Below are 24,653 nucleotides of genomic sequence, written 5' to 3'. Positions count from 1 at the left end.
ATCTGCATCGTCCGGCCACACAGCATGTGTGGCATGGCCAGGACAGCCGCGGGATATGTATCGAAAAGTTCCGCTGCCCAAAGAGCGTTTATGGTGGCTGACGGGAGGCTTGCAGTGGCATGGCTGATTTGCTGAATGGCAGAGCGGAAGTGTTCTGGCCGGACGGGCTGGTATGGAATGTCACGAGATGTGTCGTTGCGGCGGGCGAGGTGTGTTTCGGTTCATGCCGGATGTGCCCCGCTTGTTGGGTGCTGACTGTGCTGATGAGAGATTCTGAGACGATCATCAGGTGGAAGAGGAGAAGAGGTCGTGGGGAAGGAGGGTGGTGTTCGTCGGCATGGCCCAAGCAAGCAGAGCCGACGGCGACTTCCACTTCGGGCGCTGCCGACGACTCCAGTATCAAGATGAGCAGCGAAATGCTATGAGGAATAAAGAGGCAAGTCAAGGATAATAAGATAGAACGTCTTCTCATAATCAATCAATCTTGTCGCAGAATGCGAACTGTCTAAAAGATATTACTACTTCGACGGAGTGGTGCAACAATTGCAAAACCTTCAACTCCTTCCCTCTCTTCCTCTTGTAATAACCCAAAGTATTCCCAACTCCATACCTTCTCAAGAAATGCTATTTACTCAATTTGCGAACGCTATCACTCAAAAAACATGCATCAACTTTCGTCATCGTCATCAACATCATCAATGATCTTAACAAAAAGACCATCATCTTGATCTACCAAGCCAACTGCTCCTGCTTCTCCGGCGAACAGGCCAACCCGGAACAAAAATCAATGTCCTCCTGCGAAATGACCGAATTCGTCGTATTCGGCAACTGGTGTCTCGCAGGCCAAATTTCCTCTCGTTGTTGCTGTTCTCTCGCATGGTGTGCAACAACAGTTTCACGAATAGAAGCTTGGAAGTAAAGCGGTCCTTTCTCCATCTTAGGATGCATTTCACCGTTGATGAAAACTCCAGCGTTCAAGTTCTTTTGCGCTTGGTCGCAGAGGTATTTGTCTTCGGACATGATGCGTTTGTAAATTCCGCTGACGAGGTCGAAGTCTTCATCGGAGGAGTTCTTGTTGCGGAAGACTTGATACTGCATGGAGGAGCGGCTGGAGCTGCTGGGGACGAAGCGTTGGATCATGAAGAAGTGGGGGCTGGAGTGGCTGTTAGTGCTGCACGATGACAAACGCGACGGTGCGAAACTTACGAAATGTTGGTAGAAACGTTAGGGAAGTAGTAGCTGGCTGCGACAACGAGCCCGGCCTTTCTCTGCTCTTCAGTCGTGGCGGCGTCGTGGAGAATCTGACCCTTCGTTGTGTTGACGGCGTACGAGTCCAGGTTTGCGAGCGCACCAATGTCAGGATGTGTTGTTGGGCAGTGGTAGCACTCGTTGTAGTTATCGGCCAAAATCTTCCAGTTGTAATCGCCCTCCATCTCCCAGAAGTGGTCGAAAACGTAGTCTTCAAAGTTGAATTGTTCGTATCGCTTTTGCTCGTCGACACCTCCGAAGTCATCTTCCCACGCAATCTCTGGCTCCTCCTTTGCGTCCAAATTGATCCACACGAAACCAGTCTTGTCAATCTTGACGTGAATAGGAAGCAGACCGTTGTTCTCCTTCTTGAAGCCATCGAGGTCTTGATAGCCGGGTGCTTTCGCCAACTTGCCGTTCAAACCGTATGACCAGCCGTGGTATTTGCATGAAAATATTCTTGCGGTGCCAGAGTCTTTTGTCACGACGGGGAAGGCGCGGTGCCGGCAGACGTTGTGGAAGCCATTAATGTTGCCCTGGCGGTCCTTGACGAGGACAATGTTGAATCCAGCGATGGGAAAGCGAAGGAAATCGCCGGCCTCGACGAAGCGGTTCTTGTGTGTAAGGAGTTGCCACTTGCGAGAGAAAATTGCTCGTCGCTCGAGCTCATACATCTCTTTTGATTGATACCAGCTGGCAGGGAGTGCACGTGTGGCATTCTTGACCTCAGGCTCTGTTGGTTTGGCACCGAAGCCGAAATAGCCCAAGAAGCCAGAGGCTACTGAGTCTGTCCTTGGCATGGTGAAGGGATATATCAATGGTATGGAAGCGGGAAGGGATATGATTTGTGATGAGATGGAATGGTTTGTGGTGTGATATGAAGAGACCGCCACAATACTCACACACTTACGCTGGCATATATGGTGATTCTGTATGCCGGACAGCATGGTCTCACGAAGAGATGCCAAACCCCATGGGGTGAGCGTGTCCTTTGGCATAGGATCAAGGCATCCATTTTGAGTTAGGCAATGCTGAGACCAGCAGGCGAACCTAGCTACCCGATATGGCTGCCCTCCCATTCGATTCCCGGGCCAATTACATCAGGGCTGGTATCTCGACACGCACGACACGCCTGCTTGTTGGATATCTCGTGGACGTTTATCGCTGCTGCCGATAGCAGTCGCCAGAAATCGCACACGATCGCGAGACGGACGCGATGTTGGCGTTTGTTGCTGCTGCTATCTCTCAACGCCCGTGCTATCTTTTCCCTCGTCGCATGCAATCAAGAGCGCTGCCCAACACGAGGCGCCTGGATTGCGCTGCCACGGTGACGGCAAATTGGCGCGGTCTACGGGACTTGTTGCAGCTATTGTTGCACCGAGCCCACCATCTCGAGCGCGCCTACGCGACATCGTGATCACCCAGGCGGGGCAGCGACACGACGACAATCTTGCTCAGCAGGACGAGTGCAGGTGGCATTCGCTGGCGGCGGTTGGTTACTCGCACTCGGTCGGGTCAAGAGGCGCTGACAACGGCGGGCGCGTGGTCATGCTGACTTCATGAGCCGTGCAATTTCGGCGCGACACGTGGGATGCGAGGAAGATGGCAGCAGGCTTGGGCGGGTCGAGAACGCGTATGGGTGGTGATGATGGCGGATCGTGGCATCCTGTTTGGGAGTCAACATCCAGCGCGCCGCCGTGAAGATAGACGAACATCAGCCTGGGGAAAGGGCCGTGCCGAGCAGGGATCGTCGCGGCAGTTCGTGGGTGGGATAGCAACACCACATCTGGAAGGAGGACCAGCCGAACCACCTGCACCACTGACCAGCGATTGCGCATTCATGATGAGTCTGGACCCCGTTGTGATGCCCAGTCCATCGTTACGCCGTCTGCCAACATACGCGGTACGACATCGGTTCTCCTTCGCGACACGCCTTACACCTGTTTCAATGGGTATCCCGTCGGTGATCTGGCTTGAAGACGGCAATGGTCGGCCCCGAGCCACCAACCTCCTATGAAGCATCGTGTGATCAGTCCATGAAGAATGATCACCAGGGAACCATCTCGATGCTTATGCAATCTGTGACCAACTTTAGCGTGCTTCTTCACACCGCATTGAAGCTGACCGTCTGTATGATAACGTGGCTGGCACGGTATGCATGAGCTGTAGGATTCAACGCTGGATATGACGGAACTATCTGTACAGCATGGAGACCGTTACCATTTGTGTCATCTGCACGACATTCTCTACATGACACGACACTCAACAAGCGGGAAAAGCATTGGGGCAGACATTGATTCATCACGAACGAATTCATTACGCTCTGTACCCAACCTCGAACCAAGTCACAAAACGCCACTAGTGCCTCATAATCATCAAGCCATGCCTATACATGCCGCCAAAAACTCATATCTCATCATCGTTCATCACAACTTCGCCCTCGCAGAAATTTGTTGTCCTCCCCACACATCCTGCCTCCCAGCACCCGAGCTCGTCCTCCTCGCCTTAGTCGCCAACTTCAGCAAAGGATCAGGCGAAACAGTAGCTTGAATCCTCTTGCTGAAATACTCAATTTCAACGACATCACCCTCGCTCACTGTGCTCGGCAACCAGGCGTACGCAATAGGCTTGCCAATACTGTAGCCAAATGCTGCGCTGCTGATATAGCCTTGTGCTTGTCCTCCGATGAAGACAGGTTCTTTGCCTAGGACCACGGATTTCCCGTCGTTGATCACCAGGGAGCGTAGTCTTCGTGAAGGTCTCGACTTTTGCTGTAATGCTGCGTATCCAACGTAGCCGGTCTTTCTGGTGTTGATCGTAGCAGCAAGTCCAGCTTCATAGGGATCATGCTCCGTAGTCATGTCTGAGCCCCAGTCACGGTATCCGACCTCCATGCGTAGAGCATTAAGGGCAATGCGGCCTGCAGCGACGACTCCGTGCGATTGTCCAGCCTTGTACAGAGTATCCCACAGTCGCTGACCGTTCTCTGCACTTGTGACAAGTTCCCAGCCCAGCTCTCCGACATGAGTGAGACGAATCGCTCGGACGGGAATGCCATTGATGTGCACTTTCCGCACCTGATGATACTTGAACCAACTCTCGCTGAAATCATCCTTGCTCACAGTAGTGATCAAGTCCCGAGCGCGTGGACCCCAAAGACCGATGCAACATGTGCCGCCAGTCACATCGCGGACTTGGACCCATCTGCTGAGATTCGAGGAAAGCTCACTTTGCTTCCTTGCCTCGCGGCTCAAGTAGTCGAAATGTGTGTGGCTCGTCACACCGACTTGGAAGAGATTCTCCTCAAGACGAGAAGCAATGATGTCGCTTCGAATTGTGCCTTGATCATCCAGTAACATCGCATATGTGACAGATCCTGGCTGCTTGGACATGTCGCCCGTGCTGAGTCGTTGAAGTAACTCGACAGCTCCCGGTCCAGAGACTTCGAGACGATGCAGTGGTGTCATATCGAACATGGCAACAGCAGTTCTTGTCTTCCACGCCTCTGCAGCTGCGATGGGAGAGTAATGCTTGTTTGACCAGGCATCACGATCGACTGGCCGCCATTCTGACGGCAACTGGTCCACGAGCGCTGCATTGGCTTCATACCAATGCGGTCTCTCCCAGCCTCTCTGCTCCAAAAAGTATGCACCAAGCTCTTTCTGCCGCTGGAAAAATGGTGTGACACGCAAGTTTCGCGGCGATTCCTTGGGGTCAAATGGATGGATAATATCGTAGACTTCAACGAAATTCTGCGAAGACGTCTCGAGGACGTAGTCAGGTGCTGTTTGAACATCTTCAAAACGAGAAATCTCGCACTCCGCCATGTCGATTTCGGATTTCCCGGTAGTCAGTGTTTGTGCAAGGGCCCGAGCCACGCCAGCAGAATGTGTCACCCAGACTGCCTCTGCTACCCAGAAGCCGTCCAATGTAGGATGCTGACCGAAGATCGGACCTCCATCGGGGGTGAACGAGAAAATGCCGTTGAAGCCATCTGCGATTTGTCCTTCTCTCATCGCCGGCAACAGCTCTTGTGATTCTTTCCAAGCTGGTGCAAAGTCTTCAGGTGTAAATTGGAGACGAGAAGGCATGTTCTTCTCGTCGACTTGCTTAGGTGTCACGCCCAATGATGCTGCCACCACAGGCATAGGCTTATGTCCGTAGTATCCAATACCATATTGATCGCCATGCTCCCGGTAGTAGAGATCGTGGTCCTGGTGACGGAGAATTGGGAGTGTGGCCCAGTTCGGCGGGTTGTTACGCTTCTTCAGCGAAGGTAGCGGCGTTGTCTTGGCATATTGATGTGCGAGTGGCAATAATGGAACTGGTAGCCCGACCATGGCACCAATTTCAACTCCCCAAAACCCTGCGCAGGACACGATGATGTCGGCGGGGATAGTTCCGTTCGTTGTTTGTACGCCGGTGACACGGTTGCTCTTGCGCTCGATTCCGGTCACTGGAGTGAGGTCGAGATATCGGACACCTGCTGCCCGAGTGCGCTCAATCAAGAGCTGTACGGCTCGTGCTGCCAGAGCGAGGCCATCGCTGGGAATGTACAAGCCGCCGAGGACCTTCCCTTTGACAAGCAGTGGATATCTTTCGAGACACTCCTCAGGGCTTATGAGACGTGCTTCGATTCCCCAAGACGCAGCAAGTCCGTGCTTACGCTTAAGCTCCTCCATCCTCTCTGGAATTGTTGCCACTTCTAACCCACCGACCGGGTTGAAGCAACTTTGCCCATCCTTCTCAATGGACGAAAGCTTATCTCTGGTGTATTTCGCAAGCTTCGTCATTGTTTTTGATGAATTCGTCTGGAAGACCAGTCCAGGAGCATGTGATGTAGATCCGCCAGGCATGCCTAGAGGCCCTTGTTCCACGACTGTGATGTTCTTCCATCCTGCTGAGACCAGCTCATCTGCTACATTGGCACCAACTATCCCCGCACCGATGATCACGACTCGTTGTTCTGTCTTTGATGGCATCTTCTTCGCATTACCTCCTGTGGCAGAGATGTCGGCCAATGCCCGTAGAGGGTAATCGTAGAGTGGTCCGAACATCTGATCGTCTTCCACAAGGAAAATATAGAAAGAACCCTCAGCAGAAAGACTGATGCTAAGAAGATACTTGGAATGCCCCGTCCAGAGGAAAGTTAGGAATTATAACAATCTCGCAAAGTCCGGACCTCAACACGCGACAAATGGCTGAATAAAGACAGTAGCAACGTATCCTACTCACGCTTTGCCCTTTCAATGGGCAATACCTACCATAGTCAAGGAACGCGTGAGCGCGTATCGCGTAGTGTTTCTAGCGGGGTCATGCCACCCGCCTGCACGCAAAGGGTCAGCATACTCCGGCTTTTGCTCTGCGGTGGGAGGGTTGAAGGGCAAGCTATGGATAGCTTTGCCCAAATCGGGTTTCTTGATCCCTTTCAACTTCGTGGAGGCACGATACGACATGGAGGTGCCCATGTTTGGTAGCGATGCGGTTGATAAGGATGCGGTCATGCTGCATTGTTTGTGATACGAGGTTTGTGGGAAGAAGTGTGCATTGGTCGAGATCTTGTGCAGGCGGACGGGAGGTGTGGAGGGGCGGTCGCGAGGCAGGTGCTTCGCGCCTCAGGCAAGAACTTGACTCGACAAGGATAGCACCGGACTCTCACACCTTCCTGATAACTACCACTTCACATGATTAAGAACTTCGGCTTCCATCTTGAGAGAACTGCTGTCGAACGTTCGCTGATACATATGATCTAATCATTGGAAAGATCTACAATTTTGACTGCTTGGCCACTTGGCGATCCAACTGGAGGATATCTCTCTTCTCCATGCCGTATGCCTTGCACATCTCCGCCGCCTTCTTCTTCTGCCACTCAATCTTCTCGAGGCATGCCTTGCCCCTCTTGTTCTCGTTCCTGCCCATCTGCAGCATGTGAACCTCATCAGGACCATCAACAATTCTCATTGTTCGTCCTGAAGCCCACATGTTCGCAAGAGGAGTTTCCTGGGAGACACCAGCACCTCCGTACGCCTGGATAGCGTCGTCGATGATCTCGAGGAGGATTCTTGGAACAAGGATCTTTGCCTCTGCGATCTCCTTGAGGGCGAACTTGGCGTCCTTGCTGTCAATCTTAATGGCAGCCTCGCACACTAGGAGCCTGGCGGAATCGATCTTTACGCGAGCGTCTGCGACACGCGAAAGCATGACACCGTGCTCTGCGAGTTGCTTGCCGAATGGTGTCTTGCGAGGGTCATTCATGCGGGCGATCATGTACTCCAGAGCTTTCTCGGCAGCACCAATGCTTCGCATGGCGTGGTGGATACGGCCTGGGCCAAGACGTCCTTGGATGACCTCGAAGCCGCGGCCAGGGCCCAGCACCATGTTCTCGGCTGGCACTCGCACGTTCTCAAAGGTGATGTGGCCGTGTCCGTGTGGTGCGTCATCGTAGCCAAAGACGCCCAGCATGCGGTGGATGGTGATGCCGGGAGTATCGAATGGCACGATGATGACGGACTGCTGCTTGTACGGGCTTGGATTGTTTGGATCTGACTTGCCCATGACAATGAAGACTTCGCATCGCTTGTCACCAGCTCCGGAAGACCACCACTTGGAGCCATTGAGCACATACTCGTTGCCCTCTTTTCGCATGCTGAGCTCAATGTTCGTGGCGTCGGACGATGCAACATCTGGCTCGGTCATCAAGAAACCGCTGCGAATCTTGCCGTCGAGCAATGGCTTGAGCCATCGGTCCTTTTGTGCCTGTGTGCCGTACTTGGCGAACACTTCCATGTTGCCAGTGTCTGGAGCGGAGCAGTTGCATGCCTCAGAGGCAGTGGCACTCCTGCCCAAGTATTCTGCCATGAGGCCATATTCCAAGTTGCTGAAGCCAGCACCCTCTTTAAAGTGGTTCTTTGGCAAGAACATGTTCCATAATCCCAATGACTTTGCTCGCTTCTTCAAGTCCTCGATCACCTGTGGATGCGCGCTGAATCGTTCTTGCACGCCTTGGCCGACCTGCTGTGCGTATACGGTGTCTGCGGGGATACATTCTTCTTCGACGAACTTCTCGACCTAGTGAGAGTATTAGCATGTCTTTGACTCGCCACCATGGAAGTGCTGTATGAACATACCAAGTCCAATGTCTTCTTCGCCCGCTCTGACACGAATGGACGTGCCATGAATGGGATTCTGTCGCTTGCGCGGCTGCCGCCACCGCCGCCAGCGACGAGCAGCTCCTCGCTGGCCTCAATCTTGTATGGGACAGACATAATGGCTGAGGTCTATGAACTTCTGGATGTGAAAGAGATGGAGCTCCAGATGAGGAATGCTGGAGAGGGTCAGGCTGTAAATAGGTGAGATCAAAGATCCTCTGATGAAGGAGGAAAACGAAAGAATCAGCGACGATCTGAGAGGTCCCTTACACTCTTTCAATGCTAATGCGAGGATGCTCTGCGCCTAGGCTGGCTCAGAACGCAGTGGTTAAGTTGACCGAGGTCACTATACAGCCCGCGTTGGCCGAGGGCGAGCCGGGAATTCTGTGGGGAGCGACTTCTCATTCGTGGAACAGGCGAAGAGAGAGGATAACTCTCACGATACAACTCTTTGAGCTGCGCTATCCTCCATTCATCTCTACGATACGCGCTTTTGCCGTGAGCCCCGATCTTTCCGCTTACAAACTGCTTCCGACGAATATCACGTTCCACGTGTCGCACGGCGTGGCTCTTTGCCGTTTGCCATGGCTGTCGCTTCGTCGTCAAACCCAACGACGACACACATGGCCGCATACACGATGCCAGACGATACGACGCGATTCGACGCGTGCTTATGGCAGGCTCACTGCGCTTCGAGCGCTGCTCCGCTGCGTGATGCGGAAAAGTCGTGGGCGACGTGTCAAGTCATCGGCAAATCTTGGTGAACAGATCCAACACGCGACGTGTCAGTCCACTATCAATTTCCAGTCCGAAGCTACAGCAAAACGTAAACAAAGGCTTTCGCTCTTGTGCTGCTCGCAGGCCTCACCTGTACACGATGGCTCTCCCGGCGCCTACGCAAATTTGTTGCCCGAGGGTGTCCAAGATACATTGCCAGCTTGTGCCGTGCCTCGACTACCCGTGTATCACTAATAACATATCACTAATAACACAGGCCCGCAGGAGTCCAGTCGCAAGTCACTGTCGCGGCCTTCAGGGTATCACAGGCTCATCTGCAGATGCTATCCCAGGATAGCATACTATTCATGGCTACCTGGTCGCATCGAACACGCCGCTAGAAGGAACAATGAATCAAAGCCAGAATTGCTCAGCGAGTATTAAATGTCCGTTATTCGTTGGCTCATAATGCATCAGCTATCGCTATTACTACGATCCACTTCCGATACAAGCACTGTAGCCTGGAGCCTGCCGTGGCAAATGCCCCTCAACCACCCGACGCAACACCAAGAACGATTTCTCTCGGAAAATTCCTGCTTCTACAATGCGAAAGCTGCGACAAGAGCGGCGGCACCAGCTCCGAAGAACGACGCAGCCTCAGCTGGGAGAGCAGCGGCACCAGTCGCGACTGCAACACCGGTGGTGAACGTGCTCGTTTGACCGTTCGCGCCAGTGCCAACAGACGTGGTGAATGAAGTCGAGACGCCTGTTGGAGCAGGTCCAGGGGTTTGGTTTCCGCCGGTGATGGTTCCGAAAACTGGAAGTACTGTGGTTCTGGTGCACTGGGGCTCATTGGCATCAGGGTTGTCGTCACCATCTGGTCCATCTGGGTCATTGAGGTCGTCGCAATCGACTGTCTGCACCACGGTTGTGCTACCAGTGGCGGTGACTCTTGGAGCAGCGGCAGTAGGTCCAGCAGTTGGGTTCGGGCTTGTGTTGTTGGCTCCAGGAACTTGCAGGCCGCAAATACGCGCCCACTCAGCGACGTCTGTGAAGATGGTCAGTACTCAGCTTCGATTGCGCTCTCCGGATCACGGCTTCAAGTCATACCATTATCGATCACAGTCTGGTTCCTGTTGTTGTTGTTATTGTTGTTATTGCCTTGGCCTTGCCCATCATCGCCATCGGGATCATTGAGATCATCGCCATCTGGACCATCATCGGTATCAGGGTTGTTGTTGTCGTCCAGATCCAGGTAGTAATTCGGGAAACGTGCCACGCACTCGACGCAAGAAGCAAGAGCTTGTGCGGCGTTCTGGTCCTGGCACACGCAGTCTCGGTACTGCTGGTTGGCTGGGATTCCTGGCTGGAGATTGTTGTTGTTATCATCGTCGTCGAATTGCTGGTCGCATCTCTGCTCAGGTGTTAGCAAGCTTCAATACCACTGTGCACCGGCCATACGCACGTTCTCAGTGTCCACTACTGGCTGACAGGTGGACCGGCACTCCTGTGGAATATCATTCTGGTCCAGGTCCTGTCCTTTGACAGCACAGATGGCCGCAGCCAACAAGGCGAAGGTCCAGTTTGTGTTGCGCATGTTGGAATAACCACGTCGGATGGCGATGAGATGCTTTACTGGAGAAGAAAATCCTAATATAGCCGGGTTCTGACAACTTGTAGAGGGAGTTTGGATGAGCACGGCGCGGATGTTATATACATGGCACGAGTGTCCGGAAGTCCCAGAATACGGCTTCGCAGACTACGCTACGCTGCTCCTGTTCACCCGCAAGGTCTGAGCTGTACGCGGCCATGGCGGCTGGCAGGATACACAAGCCTGCTCAGCCATCATGACAAGAGAGCCACGACCTACTACCTGGTCAATGCTGGTCTCAAGCATAGGCGCAGAGAAGCGGGCATGTTTTGCGGGCAGAGCTGACAATGTCCGCAAAGAATCGGCGTGATCAGCAAATGAGGTGACGAGTGCCTATGCACTATGTTTCATTATTAACCGGGATACATAAGGCATCCACAGATGTTGCTTCCTCATTCGAAAACACCGAACAAACCCCTGGACATGTCCACTGAAAAGTTCTGCGCCCAGCCCTTGGCATCGACTGCAAAGCCACATATTACTACTCCACCGCTCCACCCAGCATCACCGAGCCTCAGCGGAACATCCGGATGATCTCCCCAGGAAGTCCCAATGGGCTCTCGTCGCACGTATCGCCGCTTGCTACCCATGCAGGCCGCATGTATTTGTTGGTCAGGCCACGAAGAGAAGGCGCGGCATTCTGTGAGTTCTGCCAGAAACCATGGAAAACCTGGTTTGCAACACGATGTCACGTCTTGACAGCTCTCCGCAGTAAGCGTACGTCACTCAAGTAAGCATAACGCCGCCGAGCAAGCCCCAAGCGGACACAAGCAGACTCTGGAGCAGCTGCGGGGAGCATCGCCTTGGCTGGCACCACAATCTCCATCGTGTGGGAGTGATGCCACTACTGCACAAATAGCTCATGGGTGTATATTTCTCGAAGCACACTAATGGCCATTGAAGGACTCCACTCAATGCACTATGCTCAACACGGTACTTATTTGTGGCACGCCGACCAAGTGAAAGAGATCTTAAACTGGTGCCTGGAGAGTTTGAGTGAGACACACGAAGATTCACTGTTCCGACAGTTGACGATGGCTACTCTTGTTATGGAGATACTATGGTAGGCTTACGTCCGCGGCCCCACCACCGAAACCGGCAACTCCATCAAAGTCGACAAACCACTCGCCATGATTATCCAGACCTCACTTCCTATCAACTCCCGAAAATTGCCCAGCAACACTGCTCACAGCAAGGCAGCCATAGCCACCGCAAGTCCAGCCACACTACCGAATACTGGGAGTGAGAGTCCTGTTGCGGAGTTGCAGTGTCCGTCATCATCATCGTCGTCGTCGCACTCTTCTGTTGCGCGTTAGCTCCAGCTGTGCGAGACCGGCGTTTACGACTTACTGTTGTTATTGTTACTGTTGCCGCTGCTGCCGCCCGAGCTGCCACCTGAGCTGCCGCCACCACTGCCACCACCTTGGAAATTGCCGCCTGGACCGTGCCCTTGTGGCTCTGCCTCTGCGGCGCGAGCAACGACCTCGTTGGCCTCTGCGTTCATCTGAGCGCCGTGTGCAACACTGAGCGCGGCAGCGACGGCGAGGAGAACCGAGTTGAACTTCATTGTGAGTTTTGATGTAAAGACTGTCTGGATATCGTTGAACGAATGTGTGCTGTGTGTGAACTGAACTGGAGTGTGCTTTGTGACTTGAGGCACGTTCTCCGTGTCTATATAGCGACTGACAGAGATTGCACAGCTTCAAGGCAGACGGCTATCGGCACTCTCTTCATCTTCTTCGGCTTTGTCGAAACAACTCTATATCCTGGCAACCTGAGTTTAATAGGCGCCTTTAGTGCTTGAAGCAAAATCGACGAACGTTAACTTGCGATCACGAGGCCTTTAGGTTGACAGCTGGCACTGACACAATTTCATTTTGCAGCAGACGAACGCTCACGCAGTCAAGCCCGTGCGAGAGATGGAGATTTTCACTCTTTCACAGAGTTAAGGTGCAAACTGCAATAAGATTACCGAACTTGTCCACAACTATCATCAAAACCAAAACAAGCAACAACTTAGCGACTGTTCGATCTCGCAAGACCCTTCATACATTCGTAATTCATTAAGAGCCATCATCAATTCCCTCAAAACACCACGAACAGGGTCTGGCATGTTTCCAGAACTAAGACCCTCAATTTTTCGTCACGCTTCATGTGTCAACCAGAAACCTTCCTCTCCAACCACCACCACGACCACCTCATCTCATCAAATTCTCTTTCCCTCTGCGACAGAAGAACAAACGAAACAAATTTCGCAATCGCGTTCATTTTTACAGCAAAGCAACCATAACAATAGCGAGTGTAAAAGCACCACCAATCACGGGATAAGTGTTTCGTCCTCCGGCATTTCTCCAACGATCGTTTCCATTTGGCCCTCCGTCATCGCTGCCGTCAGGGCCGTCATCGGGCCCATCAACGTCGCCATCGGGCCCATCGGCTGCTGCGCCAGAATCAAAATCGTCGCCGTCTGGGCGGTTGTCCTGGCGCTTGCTCAGCTGATTGCCTACGATGGGATTGTTAGGGCGTGGAGGCTGCTCACCATTTTGATTGTTATAGCGTTCTGGACGAGGTTGACCTTGGCCTTGGTTCCAATTTCCTCTTTCATTTTCTGGACGAGGAGGTTGGTTGGTGTTCCAGTTGTTGTTATTTTGTGGGCGACCATGTTCGTCGTATCTGTTATTGTTGTTTTGGCGATCACCGTAGTTGTCTGGGCCGTCAGCGTCAGGACCATCAGCATCTGGGCCGTCCTCGCGATCTTCTTCTGGGCGATCGCCATCTGGGCCATCGTCCTTTTCTCTCTCGTCGCGGTCATCGCCATCCGGTCCGTCGTCTTTCTCCCTCTCCCCGCGGTCATCGCCATCTGGTCCATCTTCGCCATATCTGTCTTTACCCTTGCCTTTACCTTTACCCTTTGATTCTCCCCCTGGACCATCCGGGCCATCTGGGCCACCATCTGGCCCATCATCCGCATCGCGTACTTTCAGCTTGATGCGATGGTCATCCCACTTGTCCGGAAGTGCATTACGGAACTTGTCCTTAACCTCATGGTATTCATCTTTGAACTTTCGCTCGACGTCACGCCATTTATCTGTTACGTTGTCAGTGCAGCCCGAATGCTTGAAGAAATGGACATACCGCCATCGCGATCACGAGCGGCAATATTGTTTGGAAGAGCTTGAACCAAGCCTCCGACGAGCGTGATCAAGGCGAGTACAGAGTGTGCCTTCATTTTGAGCGATGTTTGAAGTGGAAAGGTAACGAATTGACGATTGTGCTTTGGTTGTTTGATCTGTGATGTTGTTTCTGATCTGTGAGATGTTCAATTCAAAGACTCTGCCTCAGCATTATATACATGTCTATTGGCCCATCACTGCCACTTTAGTGATTCTGTACGATCGTACAGCGTTGGCTTCTTCCTGAGCCACAAACGTCCTACGCGTCTGCAGTCCAGGCAGTATCACCTGTTCTCGCTAATTGCCAAGTCGTCTTGTCAGGCTCATTGCTTGTAGACCTGTTGTAAAGATGCCAGCAAGGTGCGAAGACACTTCGATCTCGTAGTGTTGGCATTTACGTCCAGGAAACCATGAGTGAGGAGAACCTCTGCTCAGCCTGTCAACGACTGATCACAGCCACTGACCAGCAGATGTACCAAGGCTGAACGTGACGAAGTCTAGGCCTTGGTGTTTCATGTTCGAGAGCAGCTTGATGCTTATGGTAGAGCTGGAGCATAGCTGATACTTGCATCGTGTTTCAGGAGCTGCATGTCAGCATGAAGATGTGGAGTAGTCGAATGCCAAGATGTTTGATGCCTCTGAGCCACAACTGAGGTTGTAAGGCGTGTGCGTACACTGTGCTCATGTGACTTCTGCTCTCTGTAACTTTCGTACATCAAGCCAGCACATCCTTGCCAGAGCTCCCACGACACTTGTCGTCAGCGAGCAGATCGGGATCTCGGCACCGATTGAGCGTGCCGACCTATTGATGTTTGCGAATCGCTTGCCGGACACTGGTAGCAAGAAGCCGACCGATGCCTTCGTTGGCAAATTGCAAAGTGATCACTTTGCCAGCGAATTAAGCCACTCATCGGATCTCAAGGAACACTCAAAAGCCAGCCCCAAAAGCTATGCCCAAAGCCAAGCCACACCAAGCCCAGCGCTAACGTCGCAAGCCTGCTGTTCACAAGTGACGATTGAGCTTGTCAGGTCTGAACAAGAGTCGAGGTCCTTGCAGAGCTGAGTCCATGACACTGCAGCCTCGGCCACTACGTACGCCTTACTTGGCGCTAAACCTGCTCCGGGCACGAAGTCTTGCCCCGAAGAAGTACAGGGCAAAGACACCAGCAATACACCCAGCAGTGAGGCCGCCGAGAAGACTTGTGCCAGGACCAATGTTCAAGTTGAGGTACATCGGGCGCGAAAATAGCACTGCTGCGAACGCAAGCGTCGATCGGGCGAAGTCGTTGCCGGCGAAGAGCGATGCTGCGTATTGCGGGTAGACCCTGTCATGAGATTAGTAAACAGGAATATCGATCTTCGCCGAAGAGTGACTTACAGAGGAAGGTATACGAAGATGCATTGCATGATCACAAAGATGCCCATCGTGAAAATCATGATCCCAATCACACTGACAATCCAGTGAATATCCGGATCGGCGGTCCAACCAAAGATGAAGAGGCCGATCGGACACAAGAATGAAGCGAACAGAGCTGGGATCAAACGTCGTTCAGGCGCACCTAAGCCATATTTGCGAATCTCCGGCTCCAGTATGTAGTAGAGATATGCGTAGAATGCTGCAATGGCCAGTATCACGCCGACCGTGATGGAGAGGAATGTCAATCCAAGCTCGCCGAGATTAAAGCCGTACATCGCGACATAAACCAGTGGGAATGCCTCAAAGAAAGAGTAGTAGATCCCGTAGCACAGCGCCACATAGACTGCCGTGAAAGCGATTGCAGGATCCATAACCATAAGTTGTAGTGGCCTGACCAGAGCTTCGAAAGCAATGTCTCTTGGCTTCAAGTTTGCTTGATCGATTTCAGACTGAGCTTTCAATCTTGAGTCTCCTGTGAGCTTTCTCAGTCTCTGTGCTCGCCGCAGCAAGAGATTGGCTGTAGAAGTTTCGGGCAGGAAGAAGAGCATGCCAATGAACACTGGCCCACTAAGCCAAAGCATCTCCCAAAGAGACCATCGCCAGTCCTCAGCTGCTACTGAGAATCCTGAGATCAGCGGGCCCAGCGCTGGGCCGCAAGTGGCAGCAAATGCCCATATGCAGAGCACATAGGGCAGCTTGATCAGACTGTACATGTCCTGCAAACTCGCTCCACCAGTGGCAAGGCAGGGTGATCCAAAGAAGCCCTGCAGGAAACGAAGCACAAGCAGTCCGGCGAAGTTTTGCACAAGAGCTGCAGGCACGCACAGAATGACAAAAATTGCCATTGTGATCATGTAAGGCGGGTTTCTGCCGATGCTTGGTATTTCGCTCAGTGGAGAGAAGAGAAGTGGTCCGATGCCGTAAGCAAGCGTGTAAAGTGCAAGAGTCAAGCTGGCGGCTGTTGGCCCGACGTGAAACTCTTCCATGATGCCTTCAGTCGAGGAGGTGATGATCGAAGATCCCATGTATACTGCCATGGTGTAAACGTATATCATAGATGAAGCGACGAGCTTCCTGCCACTTGACCAATTCTGAGGGTTCTCTGGATCCCCTTCAGTGTACCAGTCTACCAGAATGTCTCCATTGCTTGTTCGCTGTGGCACTATCGCACGACTGGGCTCTTTCGCAATGGTGGATGCAGTAAAGGCAGCTTCGAGTTCTGCTTGTGTACGGATCTGCTGCAGGGTGGCGCGCGTGCCAACTCGCTCCATGTGACTCTTTGTCGTCTCCAGCTTCTCCAAGTTCTCGGTAGTCAAGGCACGCTCGAGATCTGATCGAGCTGTCGGCATGGATTGCAGAGTCGGACGATCAATGCCCGAAATCCTGGGGGATTCATCACGGGCACCTTCCTCTATGGGTTCCAGGTCTTGCTTTTCGATGTCCGTTGCGTCGATCCCGCGATCTGGGGCCGCTGATTGACTGTTCCAGGTGCGCGAAACAGACTCGGCATGAGATTTCTCTGCAACCCCTTCTCGCTGAGTATAGCTTGCTGGGCATTGAAAGCCGGGCTTCTCCTCGGGATACTGTAGTACTCGATTATTGGTGAGCCAGCGCAACAACTGGCCAATGGGCGCATCTCGAATCAAGTCCATTCCAGCGACAGAGCTCTCAATCGTTTCGTGAATTCCAGAGTAGAATCTCGCGATAGTTCCGACTTCTTGCCTCTGATCTTTGTGTCAGCGAACGCCAGGAGAGCGGGCGTGAGCAATATTTCAGTGGTATCACCGGCGGCGACTATAGGACATGGCCGGACACCCGTTGTAAAATTGTCTAAGCTTTGCACCAGACAGAGCTTGAGCTTCGGGTGCCGCACATTATCGGGCGGAAAGGCGCCATCTTTGAAATCAGAAGCGGCTGCTTGTTGGTCAAGCCAATCATGCCCATGCAGAAGCAGGGTCTGCGGGTGGTGACTCTTCTTCCCACGTACTTTGTCAGCATGGGGCGTCGATAACTTGAGTCGTTGAAACTAGTGTCCTGAGCATAGGTCTCAGCTTCAGCGGATTTAGAATCGCGAACCATGACGACACGAACAGTCGCGAACACCTCATGACAAAACATTGCTTTGCGAGCGTAGTCTATCGGACATAGTTCTGCTCCGCGTCGAGACAGCCTGCTCGGTATATGCCGCTGGGTTTGTGCGATTGCTAATGTGTGGCGAAGGATGCAGGATTGTGGCTGCGGGATGGGAGGGTTTGTCAGCCAGCTTGGCTTGCTGACTTCGCGAGCGGACCAATATGCAGCTCACACCATCGCACGAGTCTCTCCGCCATATCAATCCAGAACTTCTGCTCTATCAGCAAGTGGGGTTGTCGCGGATAAACAACAAACTCAAAGGGCAGACCGTAATGGCTCAGAGCCCGGCGCATTCCCACTCCTTGCTCGATCGGGCAGCGCTCGTCTTTTTCACTTTGCATGATGAGCATTGGAGGGAGGATCATGACTTTCTCTGCTTTAGATTTTCGCATTGCTTCGCCAACTTCCCAGATAGCACTGGCTTGTCGGTTGCGCGTATCATTTTTCGACTGCGTCCATGGCGATCCAGCAATATCTAGTTCCGTCTCGATCGATGCACCGAGATCAGAAGTCAGAGACATAGTGTCTGCGTCTGTAATGCCATTCAGTGGAACAGCTGCGCGAAACTTCCAGGGGAATAATGATCCATTTCGGGTGGCACAGAGATACGTGAGAAACCCGCCTTGTGAAATGCCGCCGACCAGCAGGCGGTCTTGGTCGGCGTATTTGAGGTTGATAGCATGGTTCGTGATCGTTACAACGTCCTCCCAATCGTATCGTCCTACACCCTTAAGGCTGTAAGAGGCGAACTTCTCCCCCTTCCCAGTGCTTCCTCGATAGTTCGTGAGCAGGACCGAGTAGCCATGGTGCAATAAAAAAGGTGTCCAGTAGAACAAGTACGTATCGAACTCGTTGGAGTTGCGCATTGTTGGACCTCCATGAATCAGGACCACGGTAGGTTGGGGAGCTGCTGGTAAGCTCCAGCTTGGAGTCAAGAAGACGCCATCGAGATCAACCTCCTTGTCCAACGATGAGCATGAAAATGGGTTGTAGGAGCCGAAACTGCGGTCTCTGAACGATTTCCCATGATTTGACAAGCGTATCATCTCAGTCTTTGTTGGCGAAGTCGAGTATACTTCATTGGGTGTATTGATGTCCGAGGTAGCAAGCGCCAGAACCAGTTCCTCGCCATCATCTCTGAAGCTGGCATCAAACGCCTTGATACACTTAGCTTGGCTGTGCAGGACGCGGCCTGGCAGCATAACGAGTACATCGTGCAAGCCTCGTTCTGCGTAGCCGATGAGGGTACCGTCGGCGCTGGCAAGCTGCTTTGCATCGTCCTCGATACCGAAAGCGACTCTTGAAAGTTCTGCGCCTGCTTGCGCTGGAAAAGAATACACCGCGGTTCCGCCGCAGGTCTTGTCGAGAGGAACGCCGCCGACGAAGTACAACTTCTCGTCCGAGCCCCAAATGATCTTGGATACAGCTGTTGGGAGATCAAGGACAGGCTGAGCTTAGTCAGTATATTTTGAGCAAACCCAACAGCAATCTTGAAAGGAATCGCCTCAAAGAATGCGAGTATGTCATGGAAGGAGATTACGTGGCTTACCTCAGCGGACCAACAATCGTCTGACCACAGCTTGATAAGGCTTACTTGGGAGCCTGTCAGGAAAGGCTCTTCGTTGTGGGAGGTTCTCGTGTGCACGACGGCCAGCGAGAGACTGTCGCGCCCCCAGCTGAGAGCGGTCACATGGTCGTCGAACTTGTTTCCGCGCGCATCTTCACCAGCGTGGCGGAAAGTCTTCTTGGTCTCGATATCAACCGTGTTCAGGTGCGCATCAATCCACTCATGTCCCCAAACCTGCCAGTCTTCGCCGTTATCCTTGCGAGCTTTGTGCTCTGGGGTCTCAGCATCGGCGCAGAGATACGCAATGCTCTTGCCATCTGGTGAGAACTCAAAGGCGGCGATTTGCCGTTCGTTGCCCACATCTGTAATGGCGTAAGGCTCACCATAGGGAACACCATCCCGCAGGTTCCAGACATAGATGGCCCATTGCTCACCAGCCTTTGCTCTGTCAGATACGAAGGCGATGCTCTTGCTTTCGGGATGCCAGCGAGGAAGGTGGTCTTTGAACTCGCCAGAAGTGATTTGCCGAGAAGAGTCCGCTGTACCCGCGTCCGCAAGCCAGAGGGTCGACACCGCATACCTTCCTTTCTTGTGTCCATTTTGAAGAGTAGTACTGTAGAGGACTTGTTCAGCGTTCGGGGAGACCTGCAGGACTGCTGGCACCTCGAGGCTGCACAGATCCTCCATCAACTTCCGCGACTCTGGCTGAGATGTTTCGGGCATTGTTGAGTAAGCGCTGCTACTAACTCTGACCATCTAGAATTTGCAAAAGACATCCAGAGAACGTGAAAGGGAATCTCAAGTCGGGATATCATAGCTCGAAATCTCTAGGCCCCAGCAATACAGGATTAGGAAGGTGGCACTGATCCGGGTCGCGCGGAAGGCATCGCATTGTGAGTGGCAGAGTCGTGTCGGAGATCCTGGAGGAACTCGAAGATAGCCTGTGAGCATCCTGTTGTCGAAGCGCGTTGCTCAGTCGCGTTTTTGGGTCGCGAACGCGTTGTCCGTGGTGAGTCCGCGAAGAGTTAACCGGACGCGAATGTGAAGACGGGGTGGAGATCGCGCTCGGCAGTTCCGATGACTTCACCCGTTTCCGCAGCGCAACTTCTCGTCCAATACTCCCATCACCCATCAATTCAGTATGATTTGTGCACTTCACCATCTCCTTCCGACTGCCTGTGACTCATTTCAAGTCGCCATTGTGCCCTTCCTGCTGAGATGGGTCGACGCAAGGGACGCTGGCGTAAAGACGCATCCATTTCGCATTGATTCGCTCACAGCCCCAGCATCCACTTTAGTCTCTGCCAGGAGCGCTGACATAGGTTCACGAGGACGCGTTAAGTGCTGTGAACTCGCGTCGACCAGATACTCCAGGTCCAACGGAGGAAGTTGCCCCACCAACGGCGAAGTGAGAGCGGACTGCTTTCGATATTCAGATGTGAAGTAAAGGGTAAGGAGCTGCCTTGTAGAACTAGGCATTGCATCTACGAATTAAAAAACCATTTTCGAGTTCCTGGAGGCTGCTCCTGGAAAGTCACAGCAGCAGTGTCGGCTTTCGTGAAAAGACAGTCTGCTTCCGTCTGACTTCAGATCTGTTCTGGCTGCATAGCTGCAAACGCACGTGCTTTCGAAACAATCGCGCACAACGTTTCACAAGACCTCACTTACTCACTTGCTGATGACCTTCTTGGACCCTACTTGACTTCAAAGTCTTCCTCGTGAACCCTCCTTTCTAACATCAACATCACAACTTCACACAGCGCTTCACCACCAGGCAGCCACCGCATAACGCGCCAACATGGGCAAGTCCACAGTCAACTGGGACAGCCAGGAGACTTGGCAGCGCGTCGTCGCCGCTATCATTGCTACTGGTGTCAAGGTTTGTTGCGATCAAGTCATGCTTAACTATGCGTACGGTCTACTAAGTGTACAACAGATTGACTACAAGCAAGTCGCGCTTCACTTCGGAACCACTTACGGTACCCCAGTCCCAGTCGCACTAATCAGCTATTTACTGAAAATTGTTCTAGACACCATCGAGAACCGCTTCCGCAAGATCAAGAAGGAAGCCGCAGTCCTCAAGGCAGAAGTTGAGAGTGGTGAGCGTGGCGAGATAACACCTGCCCGCAAGTCCGCTGCTAGCAGCCCCAAGAAGACTCCACGCAACACTCCAAGAAAGGATGCTCTTGCTAGTGAGTTGTCTTTGCTGTCCGCGTTGATCCTGACCTGCGCTAATATTATGTGTTCTACAGATGTCACCAACGGCCGTATCGCTAAGACACCCACTCCGTCGGGCCGTAAGAATGGCATCAAACTGGAGGCAATTGAGGCAAGCTTCACCGACGCTCCCAGCGATTTCGATGACGGCCTAGGCGGTTTCGGCCACCTCGTAGGCAACTTCGACGAGGACATCAACAGCGACTACTTGACTTAGTCGTCTGGACAGCTTCCACACAATGAGACTTGGTCAGGGGTAGAGAATTCTCGACGACGAGAACGGCGAAAAAGACCTACTACCATGATTGTACATGATTGGCATGAGATAGTAAAATGAAGCGGGTTCGAAGAGAACTCTACTGGTTGCAGCAGGCGCTGTTGTTATCACTTCCCCATCGTCTGTGAACCTCCGTGCTCCAAGCCAGAATCTCCAGCTCTTACACAAGATGCAGTGTGTTTGGTCGAGCGACCTAAAATCGAGCATCCTGCGTTGTGAACTTCAGCAGTGCGCGGCTGCTGCCTGTGAACCGTTGTAACTCAGGCAACAGAGACTTTGTCCCATACAACTGATCCCCTTTCACAATCCCTGCCTGTATGCCTGCACACGCATATACTTTACATGGTTCGCGAATTGCAATCGCGTCGCGCGTCAAAGGACGTGAAGATACGTGAAGCCAGATAAATGGGCTTCGGCGGTCTGATGTGCCAGTGCCGCAACAGACAATCCAGTGCTGTGCTGTATTTCGAATGTCTCGCGCAACTTGTCGACATGTCTTCACATGTGAAGCCGTTTCCAATCCACGGAGCGGCAGTGACGCATCAGCATTAGCTGCATGAGTTCCCTCACTTTCACGTGTCTTTTTCAGGCGACCTTCTTCGAACTTGCTCTTCCACTCACTGCTCAACTTGCAACTCTCACAACCTCGACCACAACATCACGACCCCCAACAGAGAGTCACGTAGGTCTGCCTCCTGCTTTGCAGCCTATGCAGGCCCTCGCTTCTCAGACTGACCCTTCTGCTAGGCGCTCCTCTCAACGACCGACTCAATGGCACCCAAGTGGACGAGCGAGCGCGACCAGCACCTTTTGCTGCTCATCATCGGCAGCGTCAAGATCAACTTCCAGGAAGTAGCCGAGAGCTGGACTGCTACATTCCGTATGTATGACCAAAGAACACTCCGCGCTGCCATATACTGACCTCTGTATAGCAAATGAGTCCTTCCACCCCACCAAGAAGGCTATCGAGGAGCATGTGGCGAAGCTTAAGCGCGATATGAAGGGAGCCAGTGGTGGCGCCGGATCTGTTGTCGGCAGTGTCTTCTCAACTCCAAAGTCCGCCGTCAAGCGCACTCCAGCCAGCAAGCGCACTTCCACATTCAAGACGCCAGCCAGCGGCAGAAAACGCAACTTCGCTTCGATGTCCGATGAGGACGGCGATGATGATGAGGAGGGACTCAACATGAGCACCCCTTTGCCCAAGCGCCAGATGACCAGCCGCCGCTCGAAGTCAGTCACTGGCAAGTACACCGATCCGGGCAGTTCTGAGGACGAGGACGTTGCAACGAAGGAAGAAGAGTCCGATGACGGCCTCGAAGCTGCCTATACTTCAGTCAAGGCTGCTACTCCCGGTGCATCTCTCGGAGGACTCAACGGCTCTGGTGATCACGAACCAAAGTCTCGCAATGACAGTGTTGTCGCCGCTCGCCGCAGCCCTTCGAAGAGCAAGCGCATGTCTCTCGACGAGCAGTCGGACGTGAGCGAGTTTGACCCTTTGGCTTGAGTGCTCTCCTGTGCACTGATAGGGTCACTTCTTGACGTAGCACCATAAGCTGGTCTGCAGCCTAGAAGTGCAGCGAAGGCTCTTGCAATTGCTTTGGTGGATTCTCTGGAAAGGAAGCATTGCGAGCATGTTGGCCAGCTTTGGGGAAAGCTCTGACCCTTAGAGGAAAGGCCAGCCAGCACCAGAAGAAACTGTACAGTAAGAGTAACGAGAAGATTGGCAAAGCGTGCTTCACATTCGGAAGCTATTCACCAATGCCCAGTCATCACCTAAGCAGTCTTTGTTCTCCAGTATCGTCTTCCCATTGGCTCCGTGAAATGCAACCTTGATCGCCGTCCTCGCAAGTCGTTGCACTGCGATGCTAGGTATCACAGCTTCTGTAACCACATTCAGCATGCCTTCACTGTCCCCTTTCAGCACTCCACCTGGCCGCAGAGCAACAACCTCAAAGCACTTATATTTCTGCCCAGCATTATGCTTCGCATTCACACTAGCATCCTGTCCATCACCCACATTAACATCCTTCTCTTCCGCCCTCCCAGCAATATCAAACAAAGCCTTCTCCGCAGCTCCTTTAATCTTCCGACTTTCACCATACATCCACAACCTCTTAAACTGATCCTGCTCCGCTCCCCACCCAGAAATAAACACAAACCGAAACGGAAACCTCTTATCCCCCGCCGCAGGCTGTTTCTCCGGGTATCCCACATACGGCTCCATCGTATACGCAACGCCATTGCTAAAAGCTTCCGCGGCAGCCGCAGGAAAATTCACGCCGACTTTGCGTGCTTCATCGATATTCTTGAAAGCTGAAACAGGTCCTCCTAAGCTCCAGATACATGCTTCTACGCCTTCGTCTCGGAATCGCTGGAGGATGGAATCGGGGTAGGCTTCGAAGTCTTCGTGGAGGATTTGAGTGACTTTCTTGCTGGAGCTGAACTTTGGATCTGGATGCGGGCGGCGGGTGAGGAGGTAGACGTGGTTGATGTAGTTGTGTGCGATTAGTTGGGAGAGAATCTCGCTGCCTATGAAGCCTGTTGCGCCTGTGAGGATGACTTTCATGCTGTTCAGGTGGGAGAGTGACGAGATGGCAGTATCTGAGGTCTACGGCTGATGACATGGATATGTACGTCAAGGTGGGCTGACGACGACTGGAGATGCATCATTTTTGTGCTTCGTTCACCTCTTCTGGGCGCATTGAGAGCGCTTCAACATGGCACCTCGGATTCTTGTATGTCTTGAGAACATCAGTAGGAGAGCATATGCTGATTGCGGTGATACAATCAATGCTTCTCTCCATTGACCTGCAACGGTCTTTGGGGAAAAGCACACCAGCGCGCCAGCGGCTCGGAAAAGCCGGCCGCATCGGAAGCGCGTGTTTCCTCCAACTGCCGCGCGCTTCATCCTCTGATAGTGCAACTTTCTCTGCCCATTGCTCGAGCAAGACAACGACACTTTGCTGCATGCTCTGCGCCAGCGCTCAGAAAAGGACGTAGAGATTTAAAGACGCATCTCGAGGCCAACTCGGCGACCAGGCAACCTCGCAAGAAGATCGCAACGCCGCGGCAGAAAATCACCAGATTGGCACTCCAACAATGGCA

The 24,653-nt window shown here is 52.8% G+C and overlaps 11 protein-coding genes across 11 annotated transcripts; 2 read left to right on the top strand and 9 right to left on the bottom strand.

Annotated features, from left to right (window-relative positions):
* Positions 1–729: 729 nt before the first annotated feature.
* CKM354_001099600 (uncharacterized protein) lies at positions 730–2,195 on the bottom strand (the record flags this gene model as incomplete). Its single annotated transcript, XM_044806471.1, has 2 exons — positions 730–1,153; positions 1,207–2,195. The coding sequence occupies 2 exons, from the start codon at positions 2,193–2,195 to the stop codon at positions 730–732; spliced, it is 1,413 nt and encodes a 470-aa protein (XP_044662406.1).
* A 1,479-nt stretch (positions 2,196–3,674) lies between these two features.
* CKM354_001099500 (uncharacterized protein) lies at positions 3,675–6,305 on the bottom strand (the record flags this gene model as incomplete). The annotated part of the gene is made up of 1 exon (XM_044806470.1): positions 3,675–6,305. The coding sequence occupies one exon, from the start codon at positions 6,303–6,305 to the stop codon at positions 3,675–3,677; it is 2,631 nt and encodes an 876-aa protein (XP_044662405.1).
* Positions 6,306–7,014: 709 nt separating this feature from the next.
* CKM354_001099400 (uncharacterized protein) lies at positions 7,015–8,513 on the bottom strand (the record flags this gene model as incomplete). Its single annotated transcript, XM_044806469.1, has 2 exons — positions 7,015–8,316; positions 8,376–8,513. The coding sequence occupies 2 exons, from the start codon at positions 8,511–8,513 to the stop codon at positions 7,015–7,017; spliced, it is 1,440 nt and encodes a 479-aa protein (XP_044662404.1).
* Positions 8,514–9,712: 1,199 nt separating this feature from the next.
* On the bottom strand, positions 9,713–10,710 carry CKM354_001099300 (uncharacterized protein; the record flags this gene model as incomplete). The annotated part of the gene is made up of 3 exons (XM_044806468.1): positions 9,713–10,161; positions 10,224–10,527; positions 10,579–10,710. 3 exons carry the CDS (start codon positions 10,708–10,710, stop codon positions 9,713–9,715), a joined length of 885 nt encoding a protein of 294 aa, XP_044662403.1.
* A 1,240-nt stretch (positions 10,711–11,950) lies between these two features.
* On the bottom strand, positions 11,951–12,331 carry CKM354_001099200 (uncharacterized protein; the record flags this gene model as incomplete). Its single annotated transcript, XM_044806467.1, has 2 exons — positions 11,951–12,066; positions 12,115–12,331. The coding sequence occupies 2 exons, from the start codon at positions 12,329–12,331 to the stop codon at positions 11,951–11,953; spliced, it is 333 nt and encodes a 110-aa protein (XP_044662402.1).
* A 703-nt stretch (positions 12,332–13,034) lies between these two features.
* CKM354_001099100 (uncharacterized protein) lies at positions 13,035–13,993 on the bottom strand (the record flags this gene model as incomplete). The annotated part of the gene is made up of 2 exons (XM_044806466.1): positions 13,035–13,852; positions 13,900–13,993. The coding sequence occupies 2 exons, from the start codon at positions 13,991–13,993 to the stop codon at positions 13,035–13,037; spliced, it is 912 nt and encodes a 303-aa protein (XP_044662401.1).
* Positions 13,994–15,036: 1,043 nt separating this feature from the next.
* Positions 15,037–17,006, bottom strand: CKM354_001099000 (uncharacterized protein; the record flags this gene model as incomplete). The annotated part of the gene is made up of 2 exons (XM_044806465.1): positions 15,037–15,262; positions 15,316–17,006. 2 exons carry the CDS (start codon positions 17,004–17,006, stop codon positions 15,037–15,039), a joined length of 1,917 nt encoding a protein of 638 aa, XP_044662400.1.
* Positions 17,007–17,609: 603 nt separating this feature from the next.
* CKM354_001098900 (uncharacterized protein) lies at positions 17,610–19,777 on the bottom strand (the record flags this gene model as incomplete). Its single annotated transcript, XM_044806464.1, has 2 exons — positions 17,610–18,935; positions 19,037–19,777. 2 exons carry the CDS (start codon positions 19,775–19,777, stop codon positions 17,610–17,612), a joined length of 2,067 nt encoding a protein of 688 aa, XP_044662399.1.
* A 1,075-nt stretch (positions 19,778–20,852) lies between these two features.
* CKM354_001098800 (uncharacterized protein) lies at positions 20,853–21,488 on the top strand (the record flags this gene model as incomplete). Its single annotated transcript, XM_044806463.1, has 4 exons — positions 20,853–20,933; positions 20,991–21,033; positions 21,085–21,246; positions 21,307–21,488. The coding sequence occupies 4 exons, from the start codon at positions 20,853–20,855 to the stop codon at positions 21,486–21,488; spliced, it is 468 nt and encodes a 155-aa protein (XP_044662398.1).
* Positions 21,489–22,319: 831 nt separating this feature from the next.
* On the top strand, positions 22,320–23,052 carry CKM354_001098700 (uncharacterized protein; the record flags this gene model as incomplete). Its single annotated transcript, XM_044806462.1, has 2 exons — positions 22,320–22,428; positions 22,481–23,052. The coding sequence occupies 2 exons, from the start codon at positions 22,320–22,322 to the stop codon at positions 23,050–23,052; spliced, it is 681 nt and encodes a 226-aa protein (XP_044662397.1).
* Positions 23,053–23,283: 231 nt separating this feature from the next.
* Positions 23,284–24,114, bottom strand: CKM354_001098600 (uncharacterized protein; the record flags this gene model as incomplete). Its single annotated transcript, XM_044806461.1, has 1 exon — positions 23,284–24,114. The coding sequence occupies one exon, from the start codon at positions 24,112–24,114 to the stop codon at positions 23,284–23,286; it is 831 nt and encodes a 276-aa protein (XP_044662396.1).
* Between the last annotated feature and the right edge of the window lie 539 nt (positions 24,115–24,653).

Source organism: Cercospora kikuchii, assembly GCF_019650295.1.
Source record: "Cercospora kikuchii DNA, contig_00007, whole genome shotgun sequence".
Classification (NCBI taxonomy): Eukaryota; Fungi; Ascomycota; class Dothideomycetes; order Mycosphaerellales; family Mycosphaerellaceae; genus Cercospora; species Cercospora kikuchii.
The sequence above is the reverse complement of the archived record's forward strand: the minus strand, read 5'-3'. Positions and strand labels throughout refer to the sequence as shown.